Below are 15,045 nucleotides of genomic sequence, written 5' to 3' on the forward strand. Positions count from 1 at the left end.
ATATGAAAATGCATGACATGACAAAATACAAAACGAAAGACAAAACCCAACAACGGAGGGAAAAACATATCACATAGCCGGAAATGGCAAGAGTCGGAGTTACAAATATGGCAAGTTACATGCGGGGTGTTACAGCAACCCCTAGATTATTGTGATGGTAGCCCGGTAAAGCGCATGCTGGAAGCGGGTGGCTTTCCCAATACAAGCATGCAGATCCCTAGACTCCATTTAAACATTGGGAAGTCCTTGACAAGAATTCTACATTAAGCACTTGCCACATTGACATATTTATGAGCAAGCCTAGAGCCCGAATCCGGATGCACGCGTAAGTGCTCGGAGGGTAGAGCATGGGCCCCGAACGAGCCAATATGTCGATCGATAACGTTTAAGATCATTGTCCCCAAGTTCTTCCATATATTAAGACTAGTTCGATCTGCCTTAGATAAACATATTCCAATAAAAAGGTTAAATAACATATATAGGTATCTACGGGCATTCTGAATCAACTAATCTATCTAGAAGTGAGTCAATATGTGTTCATGAGTGATTATGCTGTAGGTGCTTCCCCTCTGTCGAGGCTGGTATGTATAAATGGAGTATTGACCTTAACTTTGAGTGTGGGTTCCGGTTTTGAGTGAATGGACTAATTGCATTATTGTTAAGAGTGGGCTGGCCTGCTTCAAACACCAATGTGCTATAGATACAAGTACCCTTCCCTTGGGGATCGATTAACAGATTACTCAGTATCGGATGGGTGAAAGCATTATCCATCACCTTTAAGGTCCTTGTCTTTAAATAAAAGCCATCAATAACCTAGATCGGTCTCAATAGCACTGCAGGGCATTTATCTCCTCTACTATATGGGTCTACCCACGTGGGCATTGTCCACTTGACCAACCATCATGGCTATATAATCTATTTTAACAAAGAAGTAAATAACTCGAGTCTCCCTCTGGGGGTTGTTATGCGACCTATTCTAGACAAGGAGTCCGAGCCAGGAAGAAAACCGGGGAATCCAGATTCCATTAATAGTCTGGATAGCTCAGTTGGTATAGCCTTGAAGATCTTAGTTTTTTCGCAAACTATCAATATTGGAAAGTCGAGGTACTTGAATTCAGGAATTTCATTGACCGGGAACAAGAAGAATTCTCGCAACCGTGTCTGAGCCCTCTTTTCCAATTATTGTACTTCTACAGATTATATAATATATATCGATTCGAAAGATTCTTTTGATCTCCTTCTTTGGCGTCTATACATGCAGCTGATTTCGTTTTGCTGAATCTCAACTGATGTATCTCGTCCGCAGGGATGGATCAAGGGACCACCTTCTATTTGGCACAAGGTCTGTTTTAATAGGACAATCTAGCCTATTTGTCACTTTACACGCCTTTCGAGCCTTCAAGAGGTAGGCAAAACCAGCTCTTTGTTACTCGGAAGCCGTTACGCATCTGTTTTCTCGCTGCAAGCAAAGCATTAGAGATAGATTAGGAATGAAAGTAGGCGATCGATTGAAGCTTAATGGCGGATCGATAGAATGCCTTTCAATATGCGACGTAGGCAAAATAAGAAAGAGATGAACTTCCCTTGCTTTGGCCAACTAGATTAGTGTGATTTCGCTTCCGCAGTCTTATGCTTTACCGCCATCTTTGAATTATGATTCCCACCATTAAATAACCTATTACTATTTATGCATTAATGAGATTGTCTCAGAAGTGGAATATAACCTCCGCTATAATAGGGATTTATGTTTCCAATTTCTATAGAAGAAGGATCCGACTGGTCAGTTGGACAACGTGCACCCCCAAAAGGTGTATTCGAGTAAGAGGCGTCCCCCCTCCCTAATCGATCAGAAGTGAAGAGATAGGGGTCACGGATTCAATACGCCCGCTAGACCCATTGTTAAAGCAATGCGTAAGGCTTTCGGCTTTCACCGTAGGTTAGGTTCCTCATCTCTCTCTGATGTAGTAGTTCCAGTTGCTCTGGTTGTCTCAATTCATTCGATTGTGATAAGGCAAGAAAGCTAATAGTTGAACAGGTGGTGAAGTCACCAGTACGGTAATGATGCTCGGCATGTGGAAGTTCTCATTTCTCAACGTGCCATTTGGTTCTAACGAATTGAACTACAAACGGGCTTTCCTTTATCCTCCTTGTACGCCAACCTACTAACAAAGCATGATTTCTAGCTGCCTCCTCCGGTGAAAATGAACCAGTAAACATATTACTAGACCTAGGAAAATCAGAACTCGTCGAACAGAAGAACCGAGTACTATAGAATCTGAAACACACATATGCCAGCTATTAAACATACCATTCATATTTCTAAATAACAACATATTACCGCAGTGCTAAGAAAAGGGTTTGAGGGCTCTAAGTGGTACGATAAGCGGAATGAATCAAACGAAGTGCATCATGAGGGTTGGGGATTTTGCATACGCTCTACTATCAATTATAGGTTCACCTATGCCCCAAGAAAGAGGTGCAGAGGTGGAATTCAATAGATTTAAGCAACTTTAGTATGCGGGTAGCGATGCTTTTTGGAATCCAATAGATCTTTGAATCGGAGGAGCGACCAACACAGCTGGTATGGCTTTGTTGAATTAGGATTTGATGACAGGAACGTTGTTGAAATAACTTATTTACACCCCGTAAAATCCTTTATGCCTGATTTCAGTACTAACAATAAATGGCTAAAACATCCTATTTTTGATGGTAAAATATGGAAAATCATATGGGAAACGAATAACGAATAGAAGTAGCCCAGCCTTTTCTTTCAGTCTCGGTCTCTAGATTCCCTTGTTCTTACTGTAGCTAGCACTTGTTATTGCAATCAAGGAGCCAGGAGCCTTCAATCATATTTGAGGTTTGCACTCTTCTCCTTCTTGGGGGTCGGCCTGTAGTAGCAGGCGAGGACGAGGCCGAACAGCGCACCGAGGCCATTGGGGATCTACAGTGCACGAACGAAGACAAGAGCCGGCACGGTTAGAGAGACACTCTCAAGTTATATAAGATTTGGTTGGAACCTGAATATGGAGATATTACTAACCGTGACGTAGAGGTCGAATTTGATGAGAGCGTAGGACATCCAGCAGACGCCGTTGAGGAAGCTCAGCAGCGATAAGAAGAAGGGCATGTACTCGACGCTCTTTGTCTTGATCACTTTACCCTGCATGCAACCGACAATATCACTAACATCTACCAATATAGATCTAAAAAGACATCTATGCACGTGGATCAAGAGCGGGATCGATAGGTACGTATCATGATGGTGAGCGGGGAGGGGTACATTGTCGAGCCGAATATGATGCAGAGGATGCCGTAGAACACCCAGAGCATGCAGTTGAGCAGCGTCGCTACGTACAGGCCCGACTTGAACTCCTCCACGTCCTTGTTCTTGATGATCCGCCAGAACGCCGGCCTGCACATGTACAAGAAAAAAGCAAGCGCCCCCTCATCAGAGTAAATCCCTAATTACAAACCACCTTCCATAGAGAGTAGACTAGACAAGCGGACGAGGGGGATGGCGGTGGCAGCTTACCCAGGGGAGAGGAAGATGCCGAAGGAGATGACATTGCTGATGACGTTGCGGGCTGCGTTCGGGGAAATCATATTGCTTTGCTCGCCACGAGCGGGTGGGGACTTGGGATTGGTTTGGATTGGACGGCGCACGCGGCGAAAGGGAGGGAGAGAGAGCCAAAACAATTGAGATTTGGGAGTCGCTTGAGGTCGAGGGATTAGCTTATATAGATAGACACGGCATGGGCGTGGTGTTTATCCGGTCTCGTGTTAGATCCTTTGATTATGTTAGTTAGCCAACGAGAAGAAGTCACAAGTTTTTTGTTTTACTATGCATCCAGTTCGTTGCTATCTCTATCTTTATCTACATGGATATTAACACGCACTATTCTTGAGAGTCAAGACACCGTTTTGCTTTAAAGAGCAAAATAAATCCCAGATAATTGCTAATGCACCGTTGAGTACACAGATTCTTTTCCTGTTCGTAATGGAGTATAGTAAGGAAAAACGTCTTGACCGAATCAAGGTCAAGATAACTAGTGTGATTCCTACACTGGGAGAATCGTGGATATGTAGGAAATAGAGAAATTCCACCCGCCTAAGTAAAGAACTGTTAGAAATAAAGAGGAAACTAATTAATAATGATAAGTAAGAAACAAGATAAAAGAAACCATATTTGATACCGGAATATTCGATTTGATAACCTGCAACTAATTCCCCCTCTTGGTAATCTTTCACATTCGGCCAAAGAAGAAATTCTAAAAACTAGAAAGCCTATAGGTTGACGCCAATAGTTCCATAAAAAAACCATATTTTGGTTGTGCTTCAACTATATCAACTGTACTTGAATTGTTAGATAATCATAGTCGATAATAACATCACAGCTCCCACCACTATTGCCAAACCGTACATGAAACCTTAGCTTCATACGGCTCCTCTATGATAAGAAAAAGGACTGTTTTGGTATTATCCCCCTGGTTTATCCATTATAGGTGAATCCTGTGAAACATCTCTCTCGAGGCTAGTAACAACACTTGGAAATGAAAAATGAGCTTAGCAGCTGTACCGGGTCAGGACCATAAACACCACGAGCCGGTTAAGCAACAGAAGCTGTGGGCGAAAGCACACTCGTCATTCTCAGACCTGTGGTCGAGGTACGTGCGAATAAGTTCCCGTTCTCTATGTTTCATGGCCTATCAATGAAAGTTGGTATCAGGGTGGCTCGCTTGGCGGGTCATCTCCTTATACACCTAAATCCTCGTTTCACTCCTCTGTAAAGGTCTACCCTTCGAAAGGTAGGTTGAGTTCCCCGTATGTAGCTAGCCACACACTACTCGCAGGTCAAATATTGGCGTAGAAAATAGAGAATGTGCTAGGTAGGAAACCGAAGGAACTCTTACTATACGAGAATTTGCAATTCAATATGACAACCGCTCAAAAGGGATTGGACGATCCCAATGCGTTGCCCTCCTTCGCAATACCGGAACTATCTGACCGAGCTCCATCAACAAAGAAAGCGGAAGGGACCGCAGATACGGATAGACTGGATCCAGAAAGGGATTTTAGCTAGTCCTTGCCTATTGCTGGGCTGGTTGTTTTGTCATGGTCCGATTAGTAGAAGTTGAGTGAGTAAGACGAGGCCCCCGAGGCGTAATGTAGAACTATACTGCTCTTGTTTTTCCTTCTGCCCTGATTAAGAGAACTTTGTCTAGAACCCACTTTAGCTAGCTTTCAAGGATACCATTACAGATGAGTGAAGCGAGTATACCATTTCCGGAGCTCCCGAGGTAGCGCGGTAGTGGAAGCCCTTTCTAATTCAAGTAGTTCCAAGCCTATTCTGCTTCACCGCTTACACCAAATTCTATTGGTTCGCCTTGTGGTGCCTTTCGATCAAGGTCTACTTTGGTTGATCCACTTTCTTCTACAGCACGTTATCCGCATCGAAGTTAGCCAGGTTCCTACCGCTTCTTGATATGATGGATTTTGCAATCCCTGGACGCCAGTGCTTTTACAACCAACGGATACTATTTAACATAAATAATAAGTAGAAATGGACAAACGAGTGTGGCTACACAAAGTGAGGAAAAAAACATGGTGGTACCAACATTGCCTATCACTCACTATGCTTTATGTAATATGGCTTAAGCAATGGTAAAATGGGAGTCCTAAGCAAAGAACATCTGATCGATATGAATGAAAGATACATCCATCTTTTCTTCTCCTTCGAAGGTTAGGTATCCGCTCGTTAGTTCAGCGCTGCATAAATACTGACTTTAAAAGGGGCGACTCCAGCCTGTGCTTAAGTTGTTTCAAGCTTGTAAAGACCCGCGATCGGAAGATTGACCTGGTTTTCTTTCAGCTGAAACTCTACCTAATGGTTCAGATTCCTCGGGTCTATGGGTCCATGGCTTCTTAGCTTAGACAGCCTTGTTAGAGACATGAATGCGGGGTTCGTTTCCAATTGATTTGTATTCACTGGGACCTCCCCTTATTGGATTTTCTCCACTTTTGTAGTTGCTGTGGAAAGAATGTTGAGCAAATGAGTTTAAGGGGTGGTTTTCTGTTTACTTTCAATCAGCCTACGTCGTCTCTCTTCCAGAACCTCACAATCATCAGTGTTTGAAGTTTCATGATGAATATTGGTTTCACCTTTTATTGCTTACGTGATGAAATATCAATTTGGAACTCAAATTTGTATTTGAGTTATGATGAAGAGTGAGGTAGATTCACATTGTTGAAGAAAGCGAAGAAAAAGGATGCTGCTATGGCTTTCTTGTGGCTCTTTCTTTTATTGGCTAGTCTCAAGCATGATAGTTTCAATTTCTTTTGGAAAGCAAGTGCGGCTCAGTCATAAGTGTTAGTAATAGCATGAAGTAAGTTGTCGGTAGCCGGCATTAGGTAAAAGGAAAAGCTTCTCGAAAGCATCCCGAAATATCATAGAATGGTGACCGAGATCACCTTCACGGGAATCATCCTATGCAAATTGGGGGAAGGGAACCAATCAAGTCACCAAGAAGTTCCCGAAACTTGATTTAGTATTCAGGTTCTTCTGTTCCAACGTTTAGTATTCAAGTTCTTCTCTTCCAGCCCCTGGCCCCTCTCTGATAAGTCATGTTTTCAAAACGAAAAGCAAATGACAAATGTGGTTCGATGGCTCTTCTCCACTACCCGCTTTACTAATTTCTAGTTTTTCTTATGTATTAAGTTTCCCTTAATATATAATTTGATATTACTTTCGATTTGTATATTTTTATTCCTTTGTCCTTTTGTATTATGCCTAATACCAATTTTCAATCTTTTTAGTTCGTGCTTCATTGGCTCCTCCTTTTTGATCACTCTCCTGTCGGAGATTCAAGACCCCAGGCTCTAGCTCATTTAGCAGGGCTAAACTTCTATTTGAGTCTTTACGAGCAGGATATGGGATGGGTTAAGTTCATTCAAAACGAGCATAATAACAATACCCCCTGGAAGACATACCTGGGCGGCTTAAGCTCTTCCTAATGGAAGAAAAGCTCTCTTCTATGCAAAAAGATGTCATTCAGGAATTTGTGGCGCCTTATCAAAGAGTAGTGCCTTATCTATCGATCGAGCCCTACTTGGTCGATGAAGCGCTTCGTTCCTATCTGGACCATATTCACGCAACTGATTCTTTCACTGTTCTTCAAGCGTCTTATCAAGATCTGCGGGAGAATGAGGGAGGATCCATTTTCTTTCGAAATGCTATTTCCCACAACCGGGATCTCCTTGAGGTGGAAAGCTCCGCAAGGAGGTGCCTGGAAGTGGACCAGAGGATCCGGTGGGAAGAAATCCCCAAGAGCAAGGCAAGTCTCCAAAGAGCTGAGCACGAGCATGCTCTCAACTTGTTTAAGTCGGAGGATCTTAGAAGGGAATTAGAAAAAAAGAGCAGGGCAGCTCAGTAATTCTGATTCTTTTCTCTTCCAGCCCCCAGGCCCCTCTTTCTTTTCTCTTCCAGCCCCCCAGCCCCTCTTTGATAAGGAAAGTTTTCATTTCTAAAATAAAAAATGACAAATATGGTTCGATGGCTCTTCTCTACTAACCACAAGGATATCGGGACTCTCTGTTTCATCTTCGGTGCCATTGCAGGAGTGATGGGCACATGCTTCTCCGTACTAATTCTTATGGAATTAGCCCGACCCGTCGATCAAATTTTTGGTGGGAATCATCAGCTTTATAATGTTTTAATAACGGCTCACACTTTTTAATGAACTTTTTTATGGTTATGCCCGCGACGATAGGTGGATTTGGTAATTGGTTTGTTCTGATTTTTTTAGGTGCAACTGACATGGCATTTCCATGATTAAATAATATATCATTCTGGTTGTTGCCACCAAGTCTCTTGCTCCTATTAAGCTCAGCCTTAGTACAAGTGGGCAGCGGCCTTGGGTGAACAGTCTATCCGCCCTTACGTGGTATTACCAGCCATTCTGGAGGAGCAGTCGATTTAGCAATTTTGAGTCTTCATCTACCAGGTATTTCATCAATTTTAGGTTCTACCAATTTTATTACAACTATGTTCGACATGTGTGGACCTGGAATGACTATGCATAGATTACCACTTTTTGTGTGGTGCATTCTAGTGACAGCATTCCTACTTTTATTATCACTTCCGGTACTGGCGAGGTTAATTACAATGTTATTAGCCGATAGAGACTTTAATACAACCTTTTTTGATCTGCAGGAGGGGGAGACCCAATATTATACCAGCATCTCTTTTGGTTTTTCGGTCATCCAGAGGTGTATATTTTCATTCTGCCTGGATTTGGTATTATTAGTCATATCGTATCGACCTTTTCAAGAAAACCGGTCTTCGGGTATCTAGGCATGGTTTATGCCATGATAGGTATAGGTGTTCTTGGATTTCTAGTTTGGGCTCATCATATGTTTACTATGGGCTTAGACGTTGATACGTGTGCCTACTTCACCGCAGCTATCATGATCATAGCTGTGCCCATAGGAATCAAAATCTTTAGTTGGATCGCTACCATGTGGGGAGGTTCGATACAATAGAAAACACCCATGTTATTTGCTGTAGGGTTCATCTTTTTGTTCACCATAGGAGGGCTCACTGGAATATTTCTAGCAAACTCTGGGCTAGACATTGCTCTACATGATACTTATTATGTGGTTGCACATTTCCATTATGTACTTTCTATGGGAGCCATTTTTGCTTTATTTGCTGGATTTTACTATTGGGTGGGTAAAATCTTTGGTCGGACATATCCTGAAACTTTCGGCCAAATCCATTTTTGGATCACTTTTTTCGGGGTTAATCTGACCTTCTTTCCCATGCATTTCTTAGGGCTTTCGGGTAAGCCACATCGCATTCCAGATTATCCAAATGCTTACGCCGGATGGAATGCTCTGAGCAGTTTCGGTTCTTATATATCCGTAGTTGGGATTCGTCGTTTCTTCATAGTTGTCACAATCACTTCAAGCAGTGGAAAGAATGGGACCTTTCTTTATGGAAAACTTACCGTGTCTTTCACCAGAATCTGAATTTTTGTATGCTTTTTTTTCCATTCCGTATAAATCTAATTATAGTAGTCTCATCCTTGTCGTTTCTCGCCTTCAAATTATGCCTTCTGCTTAGCCTCTCCGTTATTTGCCGCGGAAGCGCTCGTCTACGCCTCCTCATATAGTGAGGCTAATGCAACTATTGGTATTAATATTATGTCGGACGATGATTCATCAAGGGAGGTTGCGCCATTTATCCTGAGGGGAGGAAGGGCCCCTGTAACTCTGCCTGAGGAACACTCTCTTACAATGGAGGAGGAGGGCTGTCTTGCCCTGGTGTTGGATTTGCAAAATAATATTGGCACTCTTGTAAGGAGTATCGATGTTAGATCGTTCCGGAGCCATCACTTTGAAGAGGAAAGCACCCCAGATCTTGCCACGGCGACCCTCCTCCATAAAGAAGATCTCCATGAACACGCAAAGTTATGGGTGGTGCATGAAGGGCTTTCTCCTTATGGAGACAGCTCTAGGTACTACTTTCGAGTGGTAGATTGGGTCAAGGCCGAGAGAAAGGTTCGTAGTGGGGAGTTACCCAGAACGTTCATCATCGATGATGATGGCGAAGGATAGCATTAACCGGCCTGGAATTAGGTGTAGCTATATCACAAGCTCATGTTTCTATGATCTCAATTTGTATTTACTTGAATGATGCTACAAATCTCCATCAAAATGAGTCATTTCATAATTGAATAAAAATGAGGGCCAAAGATTCTAGGGGGCTACAGCTGCGCTTTTGCAGCACTGAACATGGTTTCGGGTACTCAAGATATTGTGTTTGGAGAGGTAGATAGATAGGACGTAGTCTTGCTCGATTAGGACCCTACCTTTATTGCGAGCCAAAACTGCCTGAAAGAAGCAAAATGGAAAAGGGTGGAAAATGCAATGGGATCCCTGACCAATAGATTAAGCTATCCAATGAGTTAGGAACCTTTTTTCTTCCCCCTTCTCTTCTCTGCTTTGCTCTGTTACTCCTTTTGTAGATGGTTGGTCACCACTCTTAGGCTTTTTTTCTCTGCTTGTGGTGGTTCTCCAATCTTGATCCGGTGCTGACTTAATAGGGAAACCTACCCAGAAAATGCCCCCTTTTCCGGTCCGGTTAACAAAGTGTGACAGCCTGGATTTTGCCTTCTCTCTTTTTACCGGACTTGCCTTCTCTCTCTTTCCGGACTTGGTTTTCATCGTGGTTTTTGCCCTGATTTGATTTGGATTTTTGGATCAATTCAAATGGACTTGTCACTTGGGCATATCCTTGGATTTCACCCAAGTGACCTATCTACCTTATTCCTCCCACAAATTCCCAAAATAATAAAATGAATATTTTTCCTAAAAGGAAAATATTCATTTTTCTCTCTTAAGCTCATTTCAGAACTTTGTGCTCCAAAGCAACCTGAATTTTTCTTGCTCAGAAAAATCTGAGATAATTCCTAAATATTCCTAGGACCATGGCACATCTTCCCATGCAAAAATATTGCATCACTTTTTGTAATATTTTTGCTGTAGAAAATCTTTTCACTTCTCGACCACAAATGCATTTTATACAGCAAGTGCATTTTTCCTTGAGCTTTTGGCCTTGAGATTTCCGAAGCTTAAAGACCTTCCTAAGAAACCCTAAAACCCAAGAGATTAGCCCTAATGGCCTTCTAGAAGGTGGCCAAACTTGGCGACCAAGTTTCTGACCAGAAACTTGCCAGCTTGGTAGAGTCGCGTCTGGTCGGCCTGGGTATGATCCATCACCTCTCCTAGACGTAGCACTGCACGGTCGAGCTCGTAGACAAGGTTTGGCCGCTCCTGGCCGTCGTTTTGGCCATCCAGCTTGGTGACCGCGCGAGGACACGGCGCCTGGCAGCGTCTCGACGCGCTCTGGCCGGCGCTTTGTGTTCTGTTTTGCGCGTGTGCATGCAAGCGCTCGCCTCCGACTGCCGCAACGTGCCACAACCCTCGGCCCATCACCCGTGACCCCTCCCTGGTGCTCGCCGATGCCGGAGTCGCCGCAGCAAGCCCGGTCAAGTCGCGGCCAAAATGGCACATTGCGCGCGTGTGCTTGTCCCCATCTCAAACCGCCTCTTGTGCTCGTCCGCGAGCGTGGGCAAGCGCCGGCGTTGACGCTGCACCCTGTCCCCTCGCGTTGGAGCCTCTCGTCGACGTTCGCCGTGTGTCCAGAGCGCTCCGGCGGAGACACGTCCCCCCTGCTCCGGCTATATAAAGCCACCCCGCCTCCCTTGCTAGCCATGCACCACTCCACACCACCTCCACGCACACGTAGACGAGAAGAAGCCCGGTCGGGCAGGCCTCTGGCCGTCGCCCTGACCCGAGGACTCCGGCGATCCCCGCAGGCCAGCTGCCGCTCTCCAGGGCCTCTCGAGCTCAAGCAGCTGCTTGGGCAGAGCCTTGGTGGTCTGCTGGAGCTGCCTGGACCCCGCCAAGCCCTCGGAGCTGCCTCTAGCCACCGTCTTCCACCTCTCCGGCGAACCCCGTCCGCCACCGAAGCTTGCGAGCTCGACTGCGACCAGCTCCGTCCACCTTTCTCCAAGCCACGGGTACGGGCAGGTGCGTCGCGAGCCCCGCTTCCGATCTATCCCTCTAGCCTAGCCCCAAACCCCCTCGTCGCCGGCATGAGCTCCGGCGAAGCACCGCCTCCCCTCTGATCTCGACCCCCTTCCCTCTCTCCTGACTGGTGGGGCCCGGTGTCGGCCTCACCACTCGCGCCCGAAGCGGTATGAGTGGAGGCGCACTCCCACTTTACGCCTTGGACGTCACCCCCCAGGATTTTCTATTTATTCAAATTTAATTCAAAAACCTGACTAAACTTTGACCAGCCACCATTTCTAAACCATAAGTCCAAATGAATTCATTCTTTTTGCATTGCCTTTGTTACAGAAAGCTCTAGCAGCACACCAAAAGGTGGATTTTTCCTTGCTGTCTAGAATTTCTGGTGATTTTCAGAATGTGTTTTGACATTTATTTTTGTGGTTTTAAAATATTTTCAGAAGGAGGATCTTGCCTTGAAGCTAACCAGGAGGAGTGTGACCCTCCTCTGCACTAAGCAAGCCACAGCATCATTTGGATGGTGTTATTTCAATATCTATGATTTTCTACTTGAATATGAGTCTTTATTTGCATTTAAAATTTGATAAATTAATATGGTTAATTGCTAGTTGTTTTATGATGCTTGATATGCTTGTTTTAGCTTCTGGTTGAGTTCATAGAATTGTTTAGCTAAGTAGAGTAAGATTTTGCACTAGATATTTTGTTATGGAAACTTATGGTAGCTATTTTTGCTAGTAATAGTTTTCAACTAAATGATGAACTAATAAAAATGATGTTTGTAGATAAAAATGAGTTATAACCAGAGAAGTTTCTGATCTTAGTATTGCAAGATAGTTATGTTGCTTGTTTTGATCCATGCTTAAGAGTTGCTTGCTCTGTGTGACGAGTAGTTGCATGATTTCCGGTATGATGCCATGTTAGTAATAAAAAGCTTTACTGAAAGTTAATTCTTGATTAAGTTCAACCTGAATATGATGTTGATCACATCATGGTGCCACTGAATCGGGTTTTTTATTCAGTGCGACCACATTTACCAAATGGGAAGGTCTTGATTCGGTCCTTTGTCGTGGCTCTCACCGGTGCCTCCCCGCGAGGGAAGGTTATGGGCGTGCATACCCTGGCCCGGTAGGCAGACATAACCTTGTGTGCTCGTTTTGTTTTTATGGTACCTTGTCCCCGTTTGGGACCGTTTTTCCACGACGGTGGTTGTTGGTGTCTTTGGTAGACACGGGGCCACCCAAGACCTAGCCCTGAGAGGTAGATGGTCGGAGTGGCCGGGGAGAGTGCATGCCAAAGGGAGGGTTTCGTCGGAATACTTTGGTCCACCCGAATGGGATTACGAGGCCAGGTATTCAGTAGTGTGCATAAAGTGTGCTACCTCTGCAGAGTGTATTTAATCTATCGATAGCCGCGCCCTCGGTTATGGGCAAGACTCGGGAGTAAGTCACACCATGGATCAACTTTTATAATTAATCTTGCAAACTAGTAATTGTTGTGATGCATTGTTTCGTGGTGAACCTTGAACACTCGAGGTGTTCATGAGTGATTGGTTTCAGGTGTGACCCCGGTGTGGTCACCGTTTGGTTACGAGGTAACCATCTGGTAAGCGAGTCCGTGTGACTCAGTGCGCTGTTTGGTTGCTTTGCATAGCTTTGCATTTGTAGTAATTTCTTGCATTAATTCAACTTGATTAATTATCATGATATTGTCCGTCATCGTGCTTATGTTTGTTCTGAGCTTGCAAGTACATTCAATGTACTGACCTGGCGTGTCATGCCAGCTTTTAGGCAAGTTGATTCACATCGAAGCGCATCTCGTGTCTAGGCCGTGTCCACGTCGGTGTCCCTGTGCCATGGAGTTCCGCTACATCGTTCTTCCGCTGCCGCGCAGTTTCATGTGATCAAGGCCCCAGCCATGTTCATTAAATAATGTACATACAGTCCAGCAGCACCGTGTGTGCCGCTTGGCCTCGAATCTCGATGTAATATTAGACCTTTGTACCATGCTAGTATCAATAAAGCGGTTATTTCTGTACCATGTTGTTGTGTATTGCCAAAAGAATCGATCTCTGGGCTGGCAATGCAGGGTAAACCGGTTGCTCTGAGCCGGGGTGCCACAACGCTTGGTATCAGAGCCGCGCTGATTGTAGGACACGCTAGACCGGTAGTGCATTAGTAAAACGGTAGATAGTTTCGTTTGAGTGCCGGTAGACATAGGAATTGGTTGTTGCATTTCATGCATGACTTATTGTTGTTATTACTAACCGTATGGTTTGTGAGTGTAGATGGCACCAGTACCGATCTTGTACCATCCCGAGCCAGCTCCGTGCACATCGCCGCACCTGCTTCAGAACGTGTGGAGACGACTCTATCCAGAGGGTGCTGATCCAGAGTATCGGGTGTATCGCGAGCATCTGGCCGGTGCATTGTATGAGTATTATGCTGAGGTCACTCTACACCACAGTTCCCCATCCGGCGCTTACACTCGTTCATCCAAGGGTGGTCTTGCTTCTATGCCATCTCAGGCGGTTCAGTTTGCTGCTATCGAGGCTCTGGTAGACTTGCGCTACAATGAGGTTCGCATGCACACCCACCCTGGACTTTTCTTCTACCCATCTCTGCACGAGAATGGGAGGTTCAGTTTGCTGCTATCGAGGCTCTGGTAGACTTGCGCTACAATGAGGTTCGCATGCACACCCACCCTGGACTTTTCTTCTACCCATCTCTGCACGAGAATGGGCGTATTCGCTTTCCTTTGATTAATCTGGCGTGCGATCGTCCCACTAGCCACCTTGCACGCTACATCACCGCTAGCTATCTCCTTAACTACGAGTTAGCTCGGGAGCTCTCACGCGCTCGCGCCGCTCTCGCTGCTGCTCATATAAGGAACCCTCTTCCCACTGTCATCTACACTTCTGCTCCTCCCACCTCCGTTCCTACGACAACCTCGCAGGGTACCATTAACCGTTTGACGGTGAACCCTCGCAGCGCTCCCGCTGCATGGTCATCTCTTGTCGCTACTCCTGCCGCTCCTATGCTTAGATCCCATCCCCCGCCTGCCCCTGAGGGAGAGCCCTCAAGGCAGCACCAGCGCACCTCTCTTCCCCCGGAGGTCTCTACTATCAGTTCAGGATCTGGGTCCGGCTCAGGAGACGAGCCTGCAGCAGCACCATCCGAGCAGTAGATCGTTAGAGTATCGTGGTAGTCATGAGCATGATGTATGGTTGTAATCACACTTGTCATGATGCGTAGTTTCATGTACGGGGGTAGTAGACCCATTGCGATGTTTATTTTCATGTTGGGACTATGTATAATTATGTTGGACTCTTTTTCGACTTGATTTTATTCGCTGCTTTCTTCCAGGATTTGTCATTGGTTTTTCCCCCATTTTGGATTTTTCTCATCATGGTTGCTATGTATTGGGAAAACGAAAAATAAGATGCCGCGTGGA

At 45.0% G+C, this 15,045-nt stretch overlaps 1 protein-coding gene and 1 pseudogene across 1 annotated transcript; one reads left to right on the top strand and one right to left on the bottom strand.

The window, feature by feature from the left end:
• Positions 1 to 2,680: 2,680 nt before the first annotated feature.
• LOC109748867 (uncharacterized) lies at positions 2,681 to 4,703 on the bottom strand. Its single transcript, XM_045227656.1, has 5 exons — positions 4,657 to 4,703; positions 3,536 to 3,716; positions 3,284 to 3,415; positions 3,044 to 3,163; positions 2,681 to 2,944 (listed from the first exon to the last, which is right to left on the bottom strand). Exons 1-5 carry the CDS (start codon positions 4,701 to 4,703, stop codon positions 2,846 to 2,848), a joined length of 579 nt encoding a protein of 192 aa, XP_045083591.1. The 3' UTR covers positions 2,681 to 2,845.
• Positions 4,704 to 6,646: 1,943 nt separating this feature from the next.
• Positions 6,647 to 7,433, top strand: LOC109740856 (uncharacterized; annotated as a pseudogene).
• Positions 7,434 to 15,045: the final 7,612 nt, after the last annotated feature.

Source organism: Aegilops tauschii, chromosome 4 (genome assembly GCF_002575655.3).
Source record: "Aegilops tauschii subsp. strangulata cultivar AL8/78 chromosome 4, Aet v6.0, whole genome shotgun sequence".
Classification (NCBI taxonomy): Eukaryota; Viridiplantae; Streptophyta; class Magnoliopsida; order Poales; family Poaceae; genus Aegilops; species Aegilops tauschii.

Coding starts and splice junctions, on each gene's coding strand:
- LOC109748867 (XM_045227656.1), bottom strand. CDS start 4,703: ATGAAACATAGAGAACGGGAACTTATTCGCACGTACCTCGACCACAG. Junction 3,416..3,535: donor GGCATCTTCCTCTCCCCTGG/GTAAGCTGCCAC, acceptor GTACATGTGCAG/GCCGGCGTTCTGGCGGATCA. Junction 2,945..3,043: donor AATTCGACCTCTACGTCACG/GTTAGTAATATC, acceptor CGTGCACTGTAG/ATCCCCAATGGCCTCGGTGC.